This window comes from Oncorhynchus gorbuscha, linkage group LG01 (assembly GCF_021184085.1).
Source record: "Oncorhynchus gorbuscha isolate QuinsamMale2020 ecotype Even-year linkage group LG01, OgorEven_v1.0, whole genome shotgun sequence".
NCBI classification, from domain to species: domain Eukaryota; kingdom Metazoa; phylum Chordata; class Actinopteri; order Salmoniformes; family Salmonidae; genus Oncorhynchus; species Oncorhynchus gorbuscha.
Genome location: NC_060173.1, coordinates 119,165,142 through 119,188,758, shown reverse-complemented (window position 1 = coordinate 119,188,758; position 23,617 = coordinate 119,165,142). Strand labels below are relative to the sequence as shown.

The following is a 23,617-nucleotide window of genomic DNA, read 5'->3' as shown; positions in this document are numbered from 1 at the left end:
TGGAGGGAAGGGTCTAGAGGTGGAGGGGTCTAGAGGTGGAGGGAAGGAGAGGTGGAGGGGTCTAGAGGTGGAGGGAAGGAGAGGTGGAGGGGTCTAGAGGTGGAGGGAAGGGTCTGGAGGTGGAGGGGTCTAGAGGTGGAGGGAAGGAGAGGTGGAGGGAAGGGTCTAGAGTTGGAGGGGTCTAGAGGTGGAGGGAAGGAGAGGTGGAGGGAAGGTGGAGGGAAGGGTCTAGAGGTTTAGGGAAGGAGAGGCGGAGGGAAGGAGAGGTGGAGGGAAGGAGAGGTGGAGGGAAGGGTCTAGAGGTTTAGGGAAGGAGAGGTGGAGGGAAGGAGAGGTGGAGGGAAGGAGAGGTGGAGGGAAGGAGAGGTGGAGGGAAGGAGAGGTGGAGGGAAGGGTCTAGAGGTGGAGGGGTCTAGAGGTGGAGGGAAGGAGAGATGGAGGGGTCTAGAGGTGGAGGGAAGGAGAGGTGGAGGGGTCTAGAGGTGGAGGGAAGGGTCTGGAGGTGGAGGGGTCGAGAGGTGGAGGGAAGGAGAGGTGGAGGGAAGGGTCTAGAGTTGGAGGGGTCTAGAGGTGGAGGGAAGGAGAGGTGGAGGGAAGGTGGAGGGAAGGGTCTAGAGGTTTAGGGAATGAGAGGCGGAGGGAAGGAGGGGTAGAGGGAAGGAGAGGTGGAGGGAAGGAGAGTTGGAGGGGTCTAGATGTGGAGGGAAGGAGAGGTGGAGGGGTCTAGAGGTGGAGGGAAGGAGAGGTGGAGGGAAGGGTCTAGAGGTTTAGGGAAGGAGAGGTGGAGGGGAGGAGAGGTGGAGGGAAGGAGAGATGGAGGGGTCTAGATGTGGAGGGAAGGAGAGTTGGAGGGGTCTAGAGAAGGAGGGAAGGAGAGGTGGAGGGGTCTAGAGGTGGAGGGAAGGAGGGAAGGAGGGGTCTAGAGGTGGAGGGGAGGAGGGGTGGAGGGGTCTAGAGGTGGAGGGGTCTAGAGGTGGAGGGGTCTAGAGGTGGAGGGGTCTAGAGGAGGAGGGGAGGAGGAGGGGTCTAGAGGAGGAGGGGTCTAGGGTGGAGGGGTCTAGAGGTGGAGGGAAAGGTCTATTGGCTCAAAGCATAAACCCTGCCTATTGGCTCAAAGCATATACCCTGCCTATTGGCTCAAAAAATAAACCCTGCCTATTGGCTCAAAGAATAAACCCTGCCTATTGGCTCAAAGAATAAACCCTGCCTATTGGCTCAAAGAATAAACCCTGCCTATTGGCTCAAAGCATAAACCCTGCCTATTGGCTCAAAGAATAAACCCTGCCTATTGGCTCAAAGAATAAACCCTGCCTATTGGCTCAAAGCATAAACCCTGCCTATTGGCTCAAAGCATATACCGTTTCTATTGGCTCAAAGCATATACCCTGCCTATTGGCTCAAAGAATAAACCCTGCCTATTGGCTCAAAGAATAAACCCTGCCTATTGGCTCAAAGAATAAACCCTGCCTATTGGCTCAAAGCATAAACCCTGCCTATTGGCTCAAAGCATATACCGTTTCTATTGACTCAAAGCATATACCCTGCCTATTGGCTCAAAGCATAAATCCTGCCTATTGGCTCAAAGCATAAACCCTGCCTATTGGCTCAAAGCATATACCCTGCCTATTGGCTTAAAGAATAAATCCTGCCTATTGGCTCAAAGCATAAACCCTGCCTATTGGCTCAAAGCATATACCTGCCTATTGGCTCAAAGCATATACCCTGCCTATTGGCTCAAAGCATATACCCTGCCTATTGGCTCAAATAATATACCCTGCCTATTGGCTCAAAGCATAAATCCTGCCTATTGGCTCAAAGCATAAACCCTGCCTATTGGCTCAAAGCATAAACCCTGCCTATTGGCTCAAAGCATATACCCTGCCTATTGGCTCAAAGCATATACCCTGCCTATTGGCTCAAAGCATATACCCTGCCTATTGGCTCAAAGCATAAACCCTGCCTATTGGCTCAAAGCATAAACCCTGCCTATTGGCTCAAAGCATATACCCATAACCCTGCCTATTGGCTCAAAGCATATACCCTGCCTATTGGCTCAAAGCATAAACCCTGCCTATTGGCTCAAAGCATAAACCCTGCCTATTGGCTCAAAGCATATGCCTATTGGCTCAAAGCATTTCTATTGGCTCAAAGCATATACCCTGCCTATTGGCTCAAAGCATAAATCCTGCCTATTGGCTCAAAGCATAAACCCTGCCTATTGGCTCAAAGCATATACCCTGCCTATTGGCTCAAAGCATAAATCCTGCCTGTTGGCTCAAAGCATAAACCCTGCCTATTGGCTCAAAGCATATACCCTGCCTATTGGCTCAAAGCATATACCCTGCCTATTGGCTCAAAGCATATACCCTGCCTATTGGCCAAAGCATATACCCTGCCTATTGGCTCAAAGCATAAACCCTGCCTATTGGCTCAAAGCATAAACCCTGCCTATTGGCTCAAAGCATAAACCCTGCCTATTGGCTCAAAGCATATACCCTGCCTATTGGCTCAAAGCATATACCCTGCCTATTGGCTCAAAGCATATACCCTGCCTATTGGCTCAAAGCATATACCGTTTCTATTGGCTCAAAGCATAAACCCTGCCTATTGGCTCAAAGCATATACCCTGCCTAATGGCTCAAAGCATATACCCTGCCTATTGGCTCAAAGCATACATCCTGCCTATTGGCTCACGCTGTTGAGTTATGGCCACACAAGAAAATAAATGCTGACAATTCAGCTTCAGCTAAACATCCTAAAATGTCACAAGAAGTAAGGAGGTGTTGTTGGTCGACCAGTAACATTATAGGACCTATGGTGTTACATTCAGTTTTGTTACAGGGGGCTCCAACAGTAGTGGGACAGGGAGCTCCAACAGTAGTGGGACAGGGAGCTCCAACAGTAGTGGGACAGGGGCCTCCAACAGTAGTGGGACAGTGAGCTCCAACAGCAGTGGGACAGGGAGCTCCAACAGTAGTGGGACAGTGAGCTCCAACAGTAGTGGGACAGTGAGCTCCAACAGTAGTGGGACAGTGAGCTCCAACAGGAGTGGGACAGGGCGCTCCAACAGTAGTGGGACAGGGAGCTCCAACAGTAGTGGGACAGGGAGCTCCAACAGTAGTGGGACAGGGGCTCCAACAGTAGTGGGACAGGGGCTCCAACAGTAGTGGGACAGGGCTCCAGCTCCAACAGTAGTGGGACAGGGAGCTCCAACAGTAGTGGGACAGGGAGCTCCAACAGTAGTGGGACAGGGGCTCCAACAGTAGTGGGACAGGGAGCTCCAACAGTAGTGGGACAGGGAGCTCCAACAGTAGTGGGACAGGGAGCTCCAACAGGAGTGGGACAGTGAGCTCCAACAGTAGTGGGACAGGGGGCTCCAACAGTAGTGGGACAGGGGGCTCCAACAGTAGTGGGACAGGGAGCTCCAACAGCAGTGGGACAGTGAGCACCAACAGTAGTGGGACAGTGAGCTCCAACAGTAGTGGGACAGTGAGCTCCAACAGTAGTGGGACAGTGAGCTCCAACAGTAGTGGGACAGTGAGCTCCAACAGTAGTGGGACAGGGAGCTCCAACAGTAGTGGGACAGTGAGCTCCAACAGTAGTGGGACAGTGAGCTCCAACAGTAGTGGGACAGGGAGCTCCAACAGTAGTGGGACAGGGGGACAGCTCCAACAGTAGTGGGACAGGGAGCTCCAAGTAGTGGGACAGTCCAGTAGGGGACAGGGGTAGTGGGACTCCAACAGTAGTGGGACAGCAGGGGGCTCCAACGGTAGTGGGACAGTGAGCTCCAACAGTAGTGGGACAGTGAGCTCCAACAGTAGTGGGACAGTGAGCTCCAACAGTAGTGGGCCAGTGAGCTCCAACAGTAGTGGGACAGGGAGCTCCAACAGTAGTGGGACAGGGAGCTCCAACGGTAGTGGGACAGGGAGCTCCAACAGTAGTGGGACAGGGGCAGGGGGCTCCAACAGTAGTGGGACAGGGGCTCCAACAGTAGTGGGACAGGGAGCTCCAACAGTAGTGGGACAGGGAGCTCCAACAGTAGTGGGACAGGGAGCTCCAACAGTAGTGGGACAGGGAGCTCCAACAGTAGTGGGACAGGGAGCTCCAACAGTAGTGGGACAGGGAGCTCCAACAGTAGTGGGACAGGGAGCTCCAACGGTAGTGGGACAGGGGGCTCCAACAGTAGTGGGACAGGGGGCTCCAACAGTAGTGGGACAGGGGGCTCCAACAGTAGTGGGACAGGGGGCTCCAACAGTAGTTGGACAGGGGGCTCCAACAGTAGTGGGACAGTGAGCTCTGTAGACTGATACAATGACTATGAGGTTAAAATGTAGACTGATACCATGACTATAATGTTAAAATGTAGACTAACGCTAACCTCCCCTGTTATTGTAGTGGTGAGAGGTTAGCATGTCTATGATATAAAATGCTAACTTCCCCTGTTATTGTAATGGTGAGAGGTTAGCATATCTTGGGGGTATGATATAAAATGCTAACCTCCCCTGTTATTGGTAATGGTGAGAGGTTAGCATTTCTTGGGGGTATGTTATAAAATGCTAACCTTCCTTGTTATTGTAATGGTTAGAGGTTAGCATGTCTTGGGGGTAGTATATAAAATGCAAACCTCCCCTGTTATTGTAATGGTGAGAGGTTAGCATGTCTCGGGGTATGATATAAAATGCTAACCTCCCCTGTTATTGTAATGGTTTGAGGTTAGCATGTCTTGGGGGTATGATATAAAATGCTAACCTCCCCTGTTATTGTAATGGTTAGAGGTTAGCATGTCTTGGGGGTAGTATATAAAATGCTAACCTCCCCTGTTATTGTAATGGTGAGAGGTTAGCATGTCTTGGGGGTATGATATAAAATGCTAACCTCCCCTGTTATTGTAATGGTGAGAGGTTAGCATGTCTTGGGGGTATGATATAAAATGCAAACCTCCCCTGTTATTGTAATGGTTAGAGGTTAGCATGTCTTGGGGTATGATATAAAATGCTAACCTCCCCTGTTATTGTAATGGTTAGAGGTTAGCATGTCTTGGGGTAGTATATAAAATGCTAACCTCCCCTGTTATTGTAATGGTGAGAGGTTAGCATGTCTTGGGGTATGATATAAAATGCTAACCTCCCCTGTTATTGTAATGGTGAGAGGTTAGCATGTCTTGGGGGTATGATATAAAATGCTAACCTCCCCTGTTATTGTAATGGTTAGAGGTTAGCATGTCTTGGGGGTAGTATACAAAATGCTAACCTCCCCTGTTATTGTAATGGTGAGAGGTTAGCATGTCTTGGGGCTATGATATAAAATGCTAACCTCCCCTGTTATTGTAATGGTGAGAGGTTAGCATGTCTTGGGGGTATGATATAAAATGCTAACCTCCCCTGTTATTGTAATGGTGAGAGGTTAGCATGTCTTGGGGTATGATATAAAATGCTAACCCCCCTGACACTATTGGCCATATTTTTTGTCTTGATGAAAGGTTGAAAGGTACAGTTTGTGCTGTGGTAAACAATCCCGTCCGTGTATTTTATAGGTGACAACAATCACAACATCGACAGTGTGATTTACCGGTGGAACCCAGGGACCAAGGTGTTTGAGGTGAATCAGACCCTCGAGACTCATGGGGCCTACGACTGGGAGTTCTTTTCCGTGGGCCCATACCACTTCCTGGTGGTGGCCAACACTTTCGATGGAATATCCACCAGCATCAACTCCACCATATACATCTGGCTGGGAGGAATGTTCCAGCCATTTCAATACATCAAGGTGAGATGGTCCAGTTAGTAGCTACGAGGCATAGCTAGGGCTGCAAAATCCCGGTTGGAAGTTTCCCCTGGAATTTAGAAGAAAGAAGCAAGAAAATAATAATGAAATCAAGAGAATTGTCCAATTGGGATTTCTGGAAAAACCTGGGGGATTTGGGGAAAGTTACCAGTTCATTTTAAAATTCCGTTTAGTTCTGGGTTTTACTGCTCAATTCACAGTTTGTGCCGTTTCTCTAGAGATATTTTTTCTCTGTTGTCCAACTCCTTATAGTTAAAGATTCACTATGCAGAAATCGCTCCGTCATTTCCTCTTTGCTAAAATTGTAATCGTTTGCCTAATTTCAGTTAGCAGTAATTTTGTGGAGAATCATTGTACCATCTAAACCGCAGCAAAATATATTTTCCCTAACCAAAAAATTGTATATTCAGCTATTTAAAAGTGAAAGCCACAAAAACTTAACTTCAGAGCAGGAAGTATATAAATAGCACAGATCTACTGTTATTAGACATGCTTTCAACTGCATGCAAAGATCTATAATTCACATTTCTATGTGAATTTGGTCAGGTCGCCCAAAAACGTACATATGGTAGCTTTAAGTGCAATAAAAGTGGTAATGAACTACAATGACCTGAAACCATTGTGTCTACAGCTGCCTGTCCTCATTGGTTCTTGCCAAGAGGCCGGCAGACACACAGAGGAAGAGAGACATGAAAGGGATAGAGAGCGGTTGATTACATCTAATTGATTGACAATACATCTAATTGATTGATACTTGTTATTTGGCAGTGTTAAAAGTATTCCTTATCTACTGTGAAGAATTACTGTGGATTTGGTAGGACAGCAGGCAGCTAGCCAGCTAGCCAGTCAGCTAGCCAGCTATGCAGCCAGCCAGCCAGCTAGCCAGCCATCTAGCCATCCAGCCAGCTAGCTAGCCAGTAGCCAGCCAGGCAGCTAGCCAGCTATATAGCTAGCCAGCCTGAAGCAGGAGTCTTTGGGGAGCACAGCGGTAGATGGCTGGCTGCTACTTCCTGAGCAGAGATGAGATAGATGATAACTTTGAATAAAATAAACAGTCATGAAATTAAACAATGTAATATACACAACAGCTTTGGACAGGAAACGGCTCACCGTTGAAAATACATCGTTTTATTAGACAAGTTTAAATGATTGACGTTTCAATGTAATATACACAACAGCTTTGGACAGGAAAAGGCTCACCGTTGAAAATACATCGTTTTATTAGACAAGTTTAAATGATTGACGTTTCAATGTAATATACACAACAGCTTTGGACAGGAAAAGGCTCACCGTTGAAAATACATCGTTTTATTAGACAAGTTTAAATGATTGACGTTTCAATGTAATATACACAACAGCTTTGGACAGGAAAAGGCTCACCGTTGAAAATACATCGTTTTATTAGACAAGTTTAAATGATTGACGTTTCAATGTAATATACACAACAGCTTTGGACAGGAAAAGGCTCACCGTTGAAAATACATCGTTTTATTAGACAAGTTTAAATGATTGACGTTTCAGCATGTAATATACACAACAGCTTTGGACAGGAAAAGGCTCACCGTTGAAAATACATCGTTTTATTAGACAAGTTTAAATGATTGACGTTTCAATGTAATATACACAACAGCTTTGGACAGGAAAAGGCTCACCGTTGAAAATACATCGTTTTATTAGACAAGTTTAAATGATTGACGTTTCAATGGACTTCTTCAGAATAATCCCATAGGGGAAGACAATACACAATACGTTACTTTATTAAAGTAGTGTATTGTGAATAAACAATGGTTTATTAATAAGTGATATGCAGAAATGGGCAGTCACGAGCATCATTGGGGTTTTATTAATGAAATAATCATCATCATGTGAAGTAAAGTGTTGTGAATAAATTATGATGGGAGCCTTATGAAGTGACAGTGATGGGCAGTCAACTACCATCAATTGTTTTATTAATGATGGGAGCCTTATGAAGTGACAGTGATGGGCAGTCAACTACCATCAATTGTTTTATTAATGATGGGAGCCTTATGAAGTGACAGTGATGGGCAGTCAACTACCATCAATTGGGGTTTTATTAATGATGGGAGCCTTATGAAGTGACAGTGATGGGCAGTCAACTACCATCAATTGGGGTTTTATTAATGATGGGAGCCTTATGAAGTGACAGTGATGGGCAGTCAACTACCATCAATTGGGGTTTTATTAATGATGGGAGCCTTATGAAGTGACAGTGATGGGCAGTCAACTACCATCAATTGGGGTTTTATTAATGATGGGAGCCTTATGAAGTGACAGTGATGGGCAGTCAACTACCATCAATTGGGGTTTTATTAATGATGGGAGCCTTATGAAGTGACAGTGATGGGCAGTCACTACCATCAATTGGGGTTTTATTAATGATGGGAGCCTTATGAAGTGACAGTGATGGGCAGTCAACTACCATCAATTGTTTTATTAATGGTGGGAGCCTTATGAAGTGACAGTGATGGGCAGTCAACTACCATCAATTGGGGTTTTATTAATGATGGGAGCCTTATGAAGTGACAGTGATGGGCAGTCAACTACCATCAATTGGGGTTTTATTAATGATGGGAGCCTTATGAAGTGACAGTGATGGGCAGTCAACTACCATCAATTGGGGTTTTATTAATGATGGGAGCCTTATGAAGTGACAGTGATGGGCAGTCACTACCATCAATTGTTTTTTATTAATGATGGGAGCCTTATGAAGTGACAGTCAACTACCATCAATTGATTAATGATGGGAGCCTTAGTGAGGGGCAGTCTACCATCAATTGTTTTATTAATGATGGGAGCCTTATGAAGTGACAGTGATGGGCAGTCAACTACCATCAATTGTTTTATTAATGATGGGAGCCTTATGAAGTGACAGTGATGGGCAGTCAACTACCATCAATTGGGGTTTTATTAATGATGGGAGCCTTATGAAGTGACAGTGATGGGCAGTCAACTACCATCAATTGTTTTATTAATGGTGGGAGCCTTATGAAGTGACAGTGATGGGCAGTCAACTACCATCAATTGGGGTTTTATTAATGATGGGAGCCTTATGAAGTGACAGTGATGGGCAGTCAACTACCATCAATTGGGGTTTTATTAATGATTGGAGCCTTATGAAGTGACAGTGATGGGCAGTCAACTACCATCAATTGGGGTTTTATTAATGATGGGAGCCTTATGAAGTGACAGTGATGGGCAGTCATACCATCAATTGTTTTATTAATGATGGGAGCCTTATGAAGTGACAGTGATTAATGATGGGAGCAGAAGTGACAACTACCATCAATTGTTTTATTAATGATGGGAGCCTTATGAAGTGACAGTGATGGGCAGTCAACTACCATCAATTGTTTTATTAATGATGACAGTGACAGTGATGGGCAGTCAACTACCATCAATTGGGGTTTTATTAATGATGGGAGCCTTATGAAGTGACAGTGATGGGCAGTCAACTACCATCAATTGTTTTATTAATGGTGGGAGCCTTATGAAGTGACAGTGATGGGCAGTCAACTACCATCAATTGGGGTTTTATTAATGATGGGAGCCTTATGAAGTGACAGTGATGGGCAGTCAACTACCATCAATTGGGGTTTTATTAATGATTGGAGCCTTATGAAGTGACAGTGATGGGCAGTCAACTACCATCAATTGGGGTTTTATTAATGATGGGAGCCTTATGAAGTGACAGTGATGGGCAGTCACTACCATCAATTGTTTTATTAATGATGGGAGCCTTATGAAGTGACAGTGAGGGGCAGTCAACTACCATCAATTGTTTTATTAATGATGGGAGCCTTATGAAGTGACAGTGAGGGCAGTCAACTACCATCAATTGTTTTATTAATGATGGGAGCCTTATGAAGTGACAGTGATGGGCAGTCAACTACCATCAATTGTTTTATTAATGATGGGAGCCTTATGAAGTGACAGTGATGGGCAGTCAACTACCATCAATTGGGGTTTTATTAATGATGGGAGCCTTATGAAGTGACAGTGATGGGCAGTCAACTACCATCAATTGGGGTTTTATTAATGATGGGAGCCTTATGAAGTGACAGTGATGGGCAGTCAACTACCATCAATTGGGGTTTTATTAATGATGGGAGCCTTATGAAGTGACAGTGATGGGCAGTCAACTACCATCAATTGGGGTTTTATTAATGATGGGAGCCTTATGAAGTGACAGTGATGGGCAGTCAACTACCATCAATTGGGGTTTTATTAATGATGGGAGCCTTATGAAGTGACAGTGATGGGCAGTCAACTACCATCAATTGGGGTTTTATTAATGATGGGAGCCTTATGAAGTGACAGTGATGGGCAGTCACTACCATCAATTGGGGTTTTATTAATGATGGGAGCCTTATGAAGTGACAGTGATGGGCAGTCAACTACCATCAATTGTTTTATTAATGGTGGGAGCCTTATGAAGTGACAGTGATGGGCAGTCAACTACCATCAATTGGGGTTTTATTAATGATGGGAGCCTTATGAAGTGACAGTGATGGGCAGTCAACTACCATCAATTGGGGTTTTATTAATGATTGGAGCCTTATGAAGTGACAGTGATGGGCAGTCAACTACCATCAATTGGGGTTTTATTAATGATGGGAGCCTTATGAAGTGACAGTGATGGGCAGTCACTACCATCAATTGTTTTATTAATGATGGGAGCCTTATGAAGTGACAGTGAGGGGCAGTCAACTACCATCAATTGTTTTATTAATGATGGGAGCCTTATGAAGTGACAGTGAGGGGCAGTCAACTACCATCAATTGTTTTATTAATGATGGGAGCCTTATGAAGTGACAGTGATGGGCAGTCAACTACCATCAATTGTTTTATTAATGATGGGAGCCTTATGAAGTGACAGTGATGGGCAGTCAACTACCATCAATTGGGGTTTTATTAATGATGGGAGCCTTATGAAGTGACAGTGATGGGCAGTCAACTACCATCAATTGGGGTTTTATTAATGATGGGAGCCTTATGAAGTGACAGTGATGGGCAGTCAACTACCATCAATTGGGGTTTTATTAATGATGGGAGCCTTATGAAGTGACAGTGATGGGCAGTCAACTACCATCAATTGGGGTTTTATTAATGATGGGAGCCTTATGAAGTGACAGTGATGGGCAGTCAACTACCATCAATTGGGGTTTTATTAATGATGGGAGCCTTATGAAGTGACAGTGATGGGCAGTCAACTACCATCAATTGGGGTTTTATTAATGATGGGAGCCTTATGAAGTGACAGTGATGGGCAGTCACTACCATCAATTGTTTTATTAATGGTGGGAGCCTTATGAAGTGACAGTGATGGGCAGTCAACTACCATCAATTGGGGTTTTATTAATGATGGGAGCCTTATGAAGTGACAGTGATGGGCAGTCAACTACCATCAATTGGGGTTTTATTAATGATGGGAGCCTTATGAAGTGACAGTGATGGGCAGTCAACTACCATCAATTGGGGTTTTATTAATGATTGGAGCCTTATGAAGTGACAGTGATGGGCAGTCAACTACCATCAATTGGGGTTTTATTAATGATGGGAGCCTTATGAAGTGACAGTGATGGGCAGTCACTACCATCAATTGTTTTATTAATGATGGGAGCCTTATGAAGTGACAGTGAATCAACTACCATCAATTGTTTTATTAATGATGGGAGCCTTATGAAGTGACAGTGATCAACTACCATCAATTGTTTTATTAATGATGGGAGCCTTATGAAGTGACAGTGATGGGCAGTCAACTACCATCAATTGTTTTATTAATGATGGGAGCCTTATGAAGTGACAGTGATGGGCAGTCAACTACCATCAATTGGGGTTTTATTAATGATGGGAGCCTTATGAAGTGACAGTGATGGGCAGTCAACTACCATCAATTGGGGTTTTATTAATGATGGGAGCCTTATGAAGTGACAGTGATGGGCAGTCAACTACCATCAATTGGGGTTTTATTAATGATGGGAGCCTTATGAAGTGACAGTGATGGGCAGTCAACTACCATCAATTGGGGTTTTATTAATGATGGGAGCCTTATGAAGTGACAGTGATGGGCAGTCAACTACCATCAATTGGGGTTTTATTAATGATGGGAGCCTTATGAAGTGACAGTGATGGGCAGTCACTACCATCAATTGGGGTTTTATTAATGATGGGAGCCTTATGAAGTGACAGTGATGGGCAGTCAACTACCATCAATTGTTTTATTAATGGTGGGAGCCTTATGAAGTGACAGTGATGGGCAGTCAACTACCATCAATTGGGGTTTTATTAATGATGGGAGCCTTATGAAGTGACAGTGATGGGCAGTCAACTACCATCAATTGGGGTTTTATTAATGATTGGAGCCTTATGAAGTGACAGTGATGGGCAGTCAACTACCATCAATTGGGGTTTTATTAATGATGGGAGCCTTATGAAGTGACAGTGATGGGCAGTCACTACCATCAATTGTTTTATTAATGATGGGAGCCTTATGAAGTGACAGTGAGGGGCAGTCAACTACCATCAATTGTTTTATTAATGATGGGAGCCTTATGAAGTGACAGTGAGGGGCAGTCAACTACCATCAATTGTTTTATTAATGATGGGAGCCTTATGAAGTGACAGTGATGGGCAGTCAACTACCATCAATTGTTTTATTAATGATGGGAGCCTTATGAAGTGACAGTGATGGGCAGTCAACTACCATCAATTGGGGTTTTATTAATGATGGGAGCCTTATGAAGTGACAGTGATGGGCAGTCAACTACCATCAATTGGGGTTTTATTAATGATGGGAGCCTTATGAAGTGACAGTGATGGGCAGTCAACTACCATCAATTGGGGTTTTATTAATGATGGGAGCCTTATGAAGTGACAGTGATGGGCAGTCAACTACCATCAATTGGGGTTTTATTAGTGATGGGAGCCTTATGAAGTGACAGTGATGGGCAGTCAACTACCATCAATTGGGGTTTTATTAATGATGGGAGCCTTATGAAGTGACAGTGATGGGCAGTCAACTACCATCAATTGGGGTTTTATTAATGATGGGAGCCTTATGAAGTGACAGTGATGGGCAGTCACTACCATCAATTGTTTTATTAATGGTGGGAGCCTTATGAAGTGACAGTGATGGGCAGTCAACTACCATCAATTGGGGTTTTATTAATGATGGGAGCCTTATGAAGTGACAGTGATGGGCAGTCAACTACCATCAATTGGGGTTTTATTAATGATGGGAGCCTTATGAAGTGACAGTGATGGGCAGTCAACTACCATCAATTGGGGTTTTATTAATGATTGGAGCCTTATGAAGTGACAGTGATGGGCAGTCAACTACCATCAATTGGGGTTTTATTAATGATGGGAGCCTTATGAAGTGACAGTGATGGGCAGTCACTACCATCAATTGTTTTATTAATGATGGGAGCCTTATGAAGTGACAGTGAGGGGCAGTCAACTACCATCAATTGTTTTATTAATGATGGGAGCCTTATGAAGTGACAGTGAGGGGCAGTCAACTACCATCAATTGTTTTATTAATGATGGGAGCCTTATGAAGTGACAGTGATGGGCAGTCAACTACCATCAATTGTTTTATTAATGATGGGAGCCTTATGAAGTGACAGTGATGGGCAGTCAACTACCATCAATTGGGGTTTTATTAATGATGGGAGCCTTATGAAGTGACAGTGATGGGCAGTCAACTACCATCAATTGGGGTTTTATTAATGATGGGAGCCTTATGAAGTGACAGTGATGGGCAGTCAACTACCATCAATTGGGGTTTTATTAATGATGGGAGCCTTATGAAGTGACAGTGATGGGCAGTCAACTACCATCAATTGGGGTTTTATTAATGATGGGAGCCTTATGAAGTGACAGTGATGGGCAGTCAACTACCATCAATTGGGGTTTTATTAATGATGGGAGCCTTATGAAGTGACAGTGATGGGCAGTCAACTACCATCAATTGGGGTTTTATTAATGATGGGAGCCTTATGAAGTGACAGTGATGGGCAGTCACTACCATCAATTGGGGTTTTATTAATGATGGGAGCCTTATGAAGTGACAGTGATGGGCAGTCAACTACCATCAATTGTTTTATTAATGGTGGGAGCCTTATGAAGTGACAGTGATGGGCAGTCAACTACCATCAATTGGGGTTTTATTAATGATGGGAGCCTTATGAAGTGACAGTGATGGGCAGTCAACTACCATCAATTGGGGTTTTATTAATGATTGGAGCCTTATGAAGTGACAGTGATGGGCAGTCAACTACCATCAATTGGGTTTTTATTAATGATGGGAGCCTTATGAAGTGACAGTGATGGGCAGTCAACTACCATCAATTGGGGTTTTATTAATGATGGGAGCCTTATGAAGTGACAGTGATGGGCAGTCAACTACCATCAATTGGGGTTTTATTAATGATGGGAGCCTTATGAAGTGACAGTGATGGGCAGTCACTACCATCAATTGGGTTTTTATTAATGATGGGAGCCTTATGAAGTGACAGTGATGGGCAGTCAACTACCATCAATTGTTTTATTAATGGTGGGAGCCTTATGAAGTGACAGTGATGGGCAGTCAACTACCATCAATTGGGGTTTTATTAATGATGGGAGCCTTATGAAGTGACAGTGATGGGCAGTCAACTACCATCAATTGGGGTTTTATTAATGATGGGAGCCTTATGAAGTGACAGTGATGGGCAGTCAACTACCATCAATTGGGGTTTTATTAATGATGGGAGCCTTATGAAGTGACAGTGATGGGCAGTCACTACCATCAATTGGGGTTTTATTAATGATGGGAGCCTTATGAAGTGACAGTGATGGGCAGTCAACTACCATCAATTGTTTTATTAATGATGGGAGCCTTATGAAGTGACAGTGATGGGCAGTCAACTACCATCAATTGGGGTTTTATTAATGATGGGAGCCTTATGAAGTGACAGTGATGGGCAGTCAACTACCATCAATTGTTTTATTAATGATGGGAGCCTTATGAAGTGACAGTGATGGGCAGTCAACTACCATCAATTGGGGTTTTATTAATGATGGGAGCCTTATGAAGTGACAGTGATGGGCAGTCAACTACCATCAATTGTTTTATTCTGTGTTGTTGCAGCATCGAACCCAAATAACGCATTTATTGTGAATGAATACATCGAAACCGAAAATTAAAAAACGTGATTATTTTTCAAAAACTGTAACCGAACTCAGAAAACAGTAAATCCTCAGCACTATTTATGGGAGATGAGTTACCTCTTGGCTGGAGGAGAGAGAAGGATAGAGGAGGAGAGAGAGTGGAGAGTGGAGAGTGGAGAGTGGAGAGAGGAGGTGGAGAGAGGAGAGGATGGAGGAGGAGAGTGGATAGAGGAGAGAGGAGGAAGAGAGAGGAGAGAGGAGGAGAGTGGATGGAGGAGAGAGGAGGTGGAGAGAGGAGAGAGGAGGAGAGAGGAAAGAGGAGGAGGAGAGAGAAGGAGAGAGGAGGAGAGTGGAAAGAGGAGAGAGGAGGTGGAGAGAGGAGAGAGGTGGAGAGGAGGAAGAGGAGAGAGGAAAGAGGAGGAGGTGGAGAGAGGAGGAGGAGAGAGAAGAGAGGAGGAGAGAGGAGAGGATGGAGGAGGAGAGAGGAAGAGAGATGAAAAGGAGAAGGAATAATCTGGGAGGTGGGAAGATACTCAGCTCCTCTGGCTGTGAACCTTGTCTCCAGCTGTAACCTCAGTCAGTCAGACACGCTGCAGGGCATTAGAGGGCAGACTGACTTCACCACACAGAAATAACATCATGCAGACTCAGAGGTTTACTTCTTAGTCTTGCTCATCACGATAAGAAGCCTGGATAAATCAAGGCTCGACTCAGAGTCGATACCCTGTAGCTTTCTTTATGATAGAATCATCAGCTGTGTGGAGCTCCCCACATTGTTACTCATAGAAAATATAAATGATTGTAAACTCAAAAGGAATAAATTAAGTTGAATCCCTCTTAGGAAATTGATCTTATCCGGCCATAGACAAACAGGTATGAACCTGATCTCTGAACGGGTTTATTAATGTTAACTGAAATGGAATATGCGGCCTAGCTGCCCCTGACCTAGCTAGGCTAGCTGCCCCCGACTTGGCTGCCCCCGACCTAGCTAGGCTAGCTGCCCCCGACCTAGCTGCCCCCGGCCTAGCTGCCCCCGACCTAGCTGCCCCCGGCCTAGACCTAGCTGCCCCGGCCTAGCTGCCCCGACCTAGCTAGGCTAGCTGCCCCCGACCTAGCTGCCCCCGGCCTAGCTGCCCCCGACCTAGCTTGGCTAGCTGCCCCCGACCTAGCTGCCCCCGACCTAGCTAGGCTAGCTGCCCCCGACCTAGCTGCCCCCGACCTAGCTTGGCTAGCTGCCCCCGACCTAGCTTGGCTAGCTGCCCCCGGCCTAGCTGCCCTCGGCCTAGCTGCCCCGGCCTAGCTTGGCTAGCTGCCCCCGACCTAGCTGCCCCCGACCTAGCTTGGCTACCTGCCCCCGACCTAGCTTGGCTAGATGCCCCCAACCTAGCTGCCCCCGACCTAGCTTGGCTAGTTGCCCCTGACCTAGCTGCCTCCGACCTAGCTTGGCTACCTGCCCCGACCTAGCTGCCCCCGACCTAGCTTGGCTAGCTGCCCCTGACCTAGCTGCCTCCGACCTAGCTTGGCTAGCTGCCCCCGACCTAGCTGCCCCCGACCTACCTGCCCCCGACCTAGCTTGGCTAGCTGCCCCCGACCTAGCTGCCCCCGACCTAGCTTGGCTAGCTGCCCCTGACCTAGCTACCTCCGACCTAGCGCTGATCCTTTGAATACAGAGATGATAGATGGCATTTAGTATACATGACAAACGTACAGACAGTGTTTCACCTCCTGCTCTATACCTGTTGACTCAGTGCAATCACAATCACTCTCGAAGATATTACTCTCTAAAATATCACTCTCTAAAACACACAGCTCTGTGTTTATGGCTCTGTGGGGGGTGTTTCTTCGATGGTTTCAGTCTGTTGTGACCGTTTAATGCTCTAGGAGAAAATAGTTTCCTTGACTGCTGTCCAACAGAAGGCTGTTGTGGTTCTAGGTCTGTGTCCCAAACGTGCCCTATTCCCTATATAAGTGCATTACGTTTGACCAGGGCTCATAGGGACTAGGGTGCCACCTGGGACTGGGAGTCACCTGGGAGTCTTAAAGCTGCCTATAGAAGGATGTATCAATAGACCTCTACCTCTGCTGTGCGGTTTGAAAGCAAGCAGGGTATAATTAATGAGTGAAGTACAAAGTTAAATCACTTATCATCCTGTGTACACATCAACAGTAGACTGTAGTCGGTAGATGTTAGACATCAGAAAGACGTTTGGTGTCTGAGCTCGGGGGAAATTCCAGCCCGGTGAGTTACGCTTGAAGCCATCATGGCTGTTTTGACAAGTTATTTTGGGTGGGTCAAAGAAGGTACATCCCAAATAGCACTTTTAAACCCCTACATTCCCCATGAGCCCGGGTCAAAACTAGTGCACTAATATATATGGATTAGGGTGCCATTTGGTATGCAGCCAGAGACTTCACAGCTTTATGACATCAGACTGTTACTCTAGTTCGCTCTGGATAAGAGCGTCTGCTAAATGACTTAAATGTAAATGTAAATGTTCTCCCCTCAGACAGAGACTTCACAGCGTTATGACATCAGACTGTTACTCTAGTTCTCCCCTCAGACAGAGACTTCACAGCTTTATGACATCAGACTGTTATAATAATAATAATATAATAATATATGCCATTTAGCAGACGCTTTTATCCAAAGCGACTTACAGTCATGTGTGCATACATTCTACGTATGGGTGGTCCTGGGGATCGAACCCACTACCCTGGCGTTACAAGCGCCATGCTCTACCAACTGAGCTACAGAAGGTTACTCTAGTCCTCCTGGCAGACAGACTAGATGTCCTGTACATAACCACATGATGAAACCACCAATCATTACTCAAGCTGTTTCTTCTCCAGGATATGCCCGATCTCCGTCGTTGTCTGAATCTGAGCGAATGTTAACTCAGAACTGTACTGAACAAAGATATTAACGAAACATGCAACAATTTCTAAGATCTTACTGAGTTACAGTTCATATAAGGAAATCAGTCATTTGAAATTAATTTATTAGGCCCTAATCTATGGATTTCTTACTTTTTTTAAAAGTAGGGAGTTGGATCAGAAAACCAGTCAGTATCTGGTGTGAAAAGGATTTGTCTCAAGCGGCGCGACACATCTCCTTCTCTGTCACGTAGACGCTGGGAGTCAGAAAACAAGGTGGTGAGTTTAGTAATAAACGGAACGTGGAACAACAGAACAAACACCAGTAGTGTACAGACATGAAACACAATGCTGACTGGGGAAAGAACCTAACGGAGGGCCAGGTACAGGGGAGCTAATACGTGAGGTAATGGAGTCCAGGTGTGCGTAATGATGGATCCCAGGACTGGTGGTTAGTATCCCGGCAACGCCGGAGGGGAGGAGCGGGGGATGACTTGACATTCACAGTAAAACAATCAGTATCTGGTGTGACCACCATTTGCCTCATCAGGCTGTTGATTGATCAGGCTGTTGATTGATTAGGCTGTTGATTGATTAGGCTGTTGATTGATTAGGCTGTTGATTGATCAGGCTGTTGATTGATCAGGCTGTTGATTGATCAGGCTGTTGATTGATTAGGCTGTTGATTGATCAGACTGTTGATTGATCAGGTTGTTGATTGATCAGGCTGTTGATTGATCAGGCTGTTGATTGATCAGGCTGTTGATTGATCAGGTTGTTGATTGATCAGACTGTTGATTGATCAGGTTGTTGATTGATCAAGCTGTTGATTGTGGCCTGTAGAATGTTGTCCCACTCCTCTTCAATGGCTGTGTGAAGTTGCTGGATGTTGACAGGAACTGGAACACGCTGTCATACAGGTCGATCCAGAGCATCCCAAACATGCTCAATGGGTGACATGTCTGAGTATACAGGCCATGGAAGAACTGGGACATTTTCAGCTTCCAGGAATTGTGTCCAGATCCTTTCAACATGGGGCTGTGCATTATCATACTGAAACATGAGGTGATGGCGGTGGTTGAATGGCACGACAATGGGCCTCAAGATCTCATCTCTGCATTCAAATTGCCATTGATTAAATGCAATTGTGTTCGTTGTCTGTAGCTTATGCCTGCCCACACCATAACCCCACCATGGGCCACTCTGTTCACAATGTTGACATCAGCAAGCCGCTTGCCCACACAACGCCCTACACATGGTCTATGGTTGCTCGCTCCCTCAACTTTACACATCTGTGGCATTGTGCTGTGTGACAAAACTGCACATTTTATAGTGGCCTTTTATTGTCTCCAGCACAGGGTGCACCTGTGTAATGATCATGCTGTTTAATCAGCTTCTTGATATGCCACACCTGTCAGGTGGATGGATTATCTTGGTAAAGGAGAAATGCTCACTAACATGGATGTCAACACATGTATGCACATGTGAGAGAAATACGCTTTTGTGTGTATGGAACATTTCTGGGATGTTTTTTTTTACTGACCTTGAACCTTCTCCTTGACCCCTAACCTATGACCCCTGCAGACGGTGGGAGCGACGGACTGGGAGATGTTCCAGGTCAAGGATCGGTACTTCCTGGCGGTGGCTAACGGCCAGAAACTGAACGAGAGAGGCCCTAGTCACTACAACATCAACTCAACCATCTACGAACTGAACGTGATCACACAGACCTTCGTTAAGTTCCAGGACATCGTCACAAACAGGTTAGTCCACTGAGCCACACCAGAGGGCATTCAGTTCTCTATAGAAGCCTTGTGTTGTCCTTTACAACGTATTCTTTACCTCTTTGTCCGCTCTCCAATTCAATTTAAACAACTTAATCCCTTTGGAGCGATGCGTCAGACACATGAACAACAAACCTGGTACACTCCTGGTACACCCCTGGTACACCCCTGGTACACCCCTGGTACACACCTGGTACTCACCTGGTACACCCCTGGTACACCCCTGGTACACCCCTGGTACACCCCTGGTACACCCCTGGTACACACCTGGTACACACCTGGTACACACCTGGTACACACCTGGTACTCACCTGGTACACCCCTGGTACACCCCTGGTACACACCTGGTACACCCCTGGTACACCCCTGGTACACCCCTGGTACACCCCTGGTACACACCTGGTACACACCTGGTACACACCTGGTACACACCAGGTACACACCTGGTGCACACCAAACACTCCACTGTGGTTTAATCTTTGCAGTGCGGTGGACTGGGAATTCTTCTCGGTGGGTGAAGAGAAGTTCCTTGTTGTGGCCAATTCTCACGATGGAACCTCGTATTCTTTAAACAGTGTTATATACAGGTGAGGTACTCTTTAAACAGTGTTATATACAGGTGAGGTACTCTTTAAACAGTGTTATATACAGGTGAGGTACTCTTTAAACAGTGTTATATACAGGTGAGGTACTCTGTTAAACAGTGTTATATACAGGTGAGGTACTCTTTAAACAGTGTTATATACAGGTGAGGTACTCTTTAAACAGTGTTATATATATACAGGTGAGGTACTTTAAACAGTGTTATATACTTTAAACAGTGTTATATACAGGTGAGGTACTCTTTAAACCGTGTTATATACAGGTGAGGTACTCTTTAAACAGTGTTATATACAGGTGAGGTACTCTTTAAACAGTGTTATATACAGGTGAGGTACTCTTTAAACAGTGTTATATACAGGTGAGGTACTCTTTAAACAGTGTTATATAAACAGGTGAGGTACTCTGTTAAACAGTGTTATATACAGGTGAGGTACTCTTTAAACAGTGTTATATACAGGTGAGGTACTCTTTAAACAGTGTTATATACAGGTGAGGTACTCTTTAAACAGTGTTAAACCAGGTGAGGTACTCTTTAAACAGTGTTATATACAGGTGAGGTACTCTTTAAACAGTGTTATATACAGGTGAGGTACTCTTTAAACAGTGTTATATACAGGTGAGGTACTCTTTAAACAGTGTTATATACAGTGTTATATACAGGTGAGGTACTCTTTAAACAGTGTTATATACAGGTGAGTGTTACTCTGTTAAACAGTGTTATATACAGGTGAGGTACTCTTTAAACAGTGTTATATACAGGTGAGGTACTCTTTAAACAGTGTTATATACAGGTGAGGTACTCTTTAAACAGTGTTATATACAGGTGAGGTACTCTTTAAACAGTGTTATATACAGGTGAGGTACTCTTTAAACAGTGTTATATACAGGTGAGGTACTCTTTAAACAGTGTTATATACAGGTGAGGTACTCTTTAAACAGTGTTATATACAGGTGAGGTACTCTTTAAACAGTGTTATATACAGGTGAGGTACTCTTTAAACAGTGTTATATACAGGTGAGGTACTCTTTAAACAGTGTTATATACAGGTGAGGTACTCTTTAAACAGTGTTATATACAGGTGAGGTACTCTTTTAAACAGTGTTATATACAGGTGAGGTACTCTTTAAACAGTGTTATATACAGGTGAGGTACTCTTTAAACAGTGTTATATACAGGTGAGGTACTCTTTAAACAGTGTTATATACAGGTGAGGTACTCTTTAAACAGTGTTATATACAGGTGAGGTACTCTTTAAACAGTGTTATATACAGGTGAGGTACTCTTTAAACCGTGTTTAACACTGGCATTTTATTGTGTTAAAAGTCCTTACAGTGTGGTAAATGACTCAAAGGACTTTAATTAATATAAAGTTTTATTGAAAACATAAATAGTTTGACCTATATCCTGCTGTGCTTGTCCCTCCAGGTGGCAGGGATATGAGGGATTTGTCCCTATCCACCGGCTCCCAACCATCGGCTGTACGGACTGGGAATATTTCAATACCACAGCAGGATCCTTTCTCGTCTATTCTAGTGCCACCTCTCCCCTGTCTAAAGTCTTCAGACTGAAGACGTACTGATTCCTCACTGTTCCTGACGCTCCACGATCTGAGCCAGTTAGAGAAACATGGTCTGGTGGAAAAATGGAAGGGGAATGAATTACAGCTTTTCTAGTGTTGCTGGACAGACTGGCAGGCAGGCAGACCAACAGAAAAGCAGACAGACAAAGGCAGACAGACCGACAGACAGACAAAGGCAGACAGACGGACAGACAGAATGGCCGACAGACAGACACAGAAAGAAAGGCAGACAGAACTGTAATTGTCTCCCCAGTTGTGTCGGAAATCCAGGCTGTGGGAGAGAATCCTGCTTTTAAAACGACGAGAGAGATGTTGCAGCATCATGAGATTGTGGAAAATGAGGGAAGGAATGTGTGACGTTGGTTTGTAAACAACTTACACTATAAGAGGGACAAGTTTCAAAGTTTATTCGCCACTTGGGTACTGGAGTGGTTGTATATACAGGTCAGTACCAGAACCTTATTCAATGTCCAGGGTACTGGAGTGGTTGTATATACAGGTCAGTACCAGAACCTTATTCAATGTCCAGGGTCCTGGAGTGGTTGTATATACAGGTCAGTACCAGAACCTTATTCAATGTCCAGGGTCCTGGAGTGGTTGTATATACAGGTCAGTACCAGAACCTTATTCAATGTCCAGGGTCCTGGAGTGGTTGTATATACAGGTCAGTACCAGAACCTTATTCAATGTCCAGGGTCCTGGAGTGGTTGTATATACAGGTCAGAACCTTATTCAATGTCCAGGGTCCTGGAGTGGTTGTATATACAGGTCAGTACCAGAACCTTATTCAATGTCCAGGGTACTGGAGGGGTGGAGGTGGGTTTATACATAAAAAGTGATTGGTCGGGGGCCTCCCGGGTGGCGCAGTGGTTAAGGGCGTAAAATAAAATAAATTTTAAAAAGTGATTGTATGTAGGGTGCACATAAACATGGCTGAAAGGTGATTGGTTGGAAGCAGGAATATATACATATTTATGATAATATATTAACGGTAACATAACCCTAACCCTAACCCATATTTATTATAATCTGCAACATTTCAACTTCTAAAATACATAGAGTCCTTGTAATTTACTGCATCGCTCAGTCAACAAAACATTTGCTAAAGTTGCCCAATTAGCTGGAGGGCTGGGGGAAAGATCTTTGTTGCACACAGTGCTCAAGTCTATGACGTCTGTCAGTCAAAACCCCGATCTGTGAAGCACAGAGCCAGAGCTTTGATATTACTGAATAGCATGTTACTGTATAGCATGTTACTGCATAGCATGTTACTGTATAGCATGTTACTGTATAGCATGTTACTGTATAGCATGTTACTGTATAGCATGTTACTGTATAGCATGTTACTGTATAGCATGTTACTGTATAGCATGTTACTGTATAGCAAAGTTGGGTCGAAGCTCTGAAGACGACAGCCATACGGTATCTTATGGAAAACATGGCCACTGTCACAGGAGAATAGATTGGATCACAGCGGCTTTCCGCCGTGGGAAAACCAGATGATCAGAGATGAACATCCAAAATCCCATCGAAAGTCAAGAATCCAGTGGCTTGATTTAATAAAACTAAAAGTTCATATTTGTAAAATTCAAAATAATACATTCAGATAATAACAAAGGTTCCCATATTCAATTTAAACCAAAAAAAAGCAATAAGACATATGTGGTTCAAAACATTTATACCTTCACAGTATCTCAAACATTTGCCATAACCAGCAAGCCTTTCTTCCTGTCTCTAAATTCCCAATTTACATATCTGGGCGGGCCCGGCAGTATTTGTAACTGTTTCTGGCTAGAGGGCGTAATTGACCGTTTCTCA

General features: G+C 44.6%; 1 protein-coding gene across 1 annotated transcript in view; it reads left to right on the top strand.

The window, feature by feature from the left end:
* Positions 1 to 21,878, top strand: part of LOC124031367 (thrombospondin-type laminin G domain and EAR repeat-containing protein-like) — a 40,643-nt gene extending 18,765 nt beyond the window's left edge. Inside the window, exons 8-11 of the mRNA XM_046342504.1 lie at positions 5,534 to 5,766; positions 19,417 to 19,595; positions 20,102 to 20,203; positions 21,646 to 21,878. Coding sequence (XP_046198460.1) covers positions 5,534 to 5,766; positions 19,417 to 19,595; positions 20,102 to 20,203; positions 21,646 to 21,799 — 668 coding nt within the window. The 3' untranslated portion in view covers positions 21,800 to 21,878. The remainder of the gene's footprint in view (positions 1 to 5,533; positions 5,767 to 19,416; positions 19,596 to 20,101; positions 20,204 to 21,645) is intronic.
* The last annotated feature ends 1,739 nt before the right edge of the window (positions 21,879 to 23,617 follow it).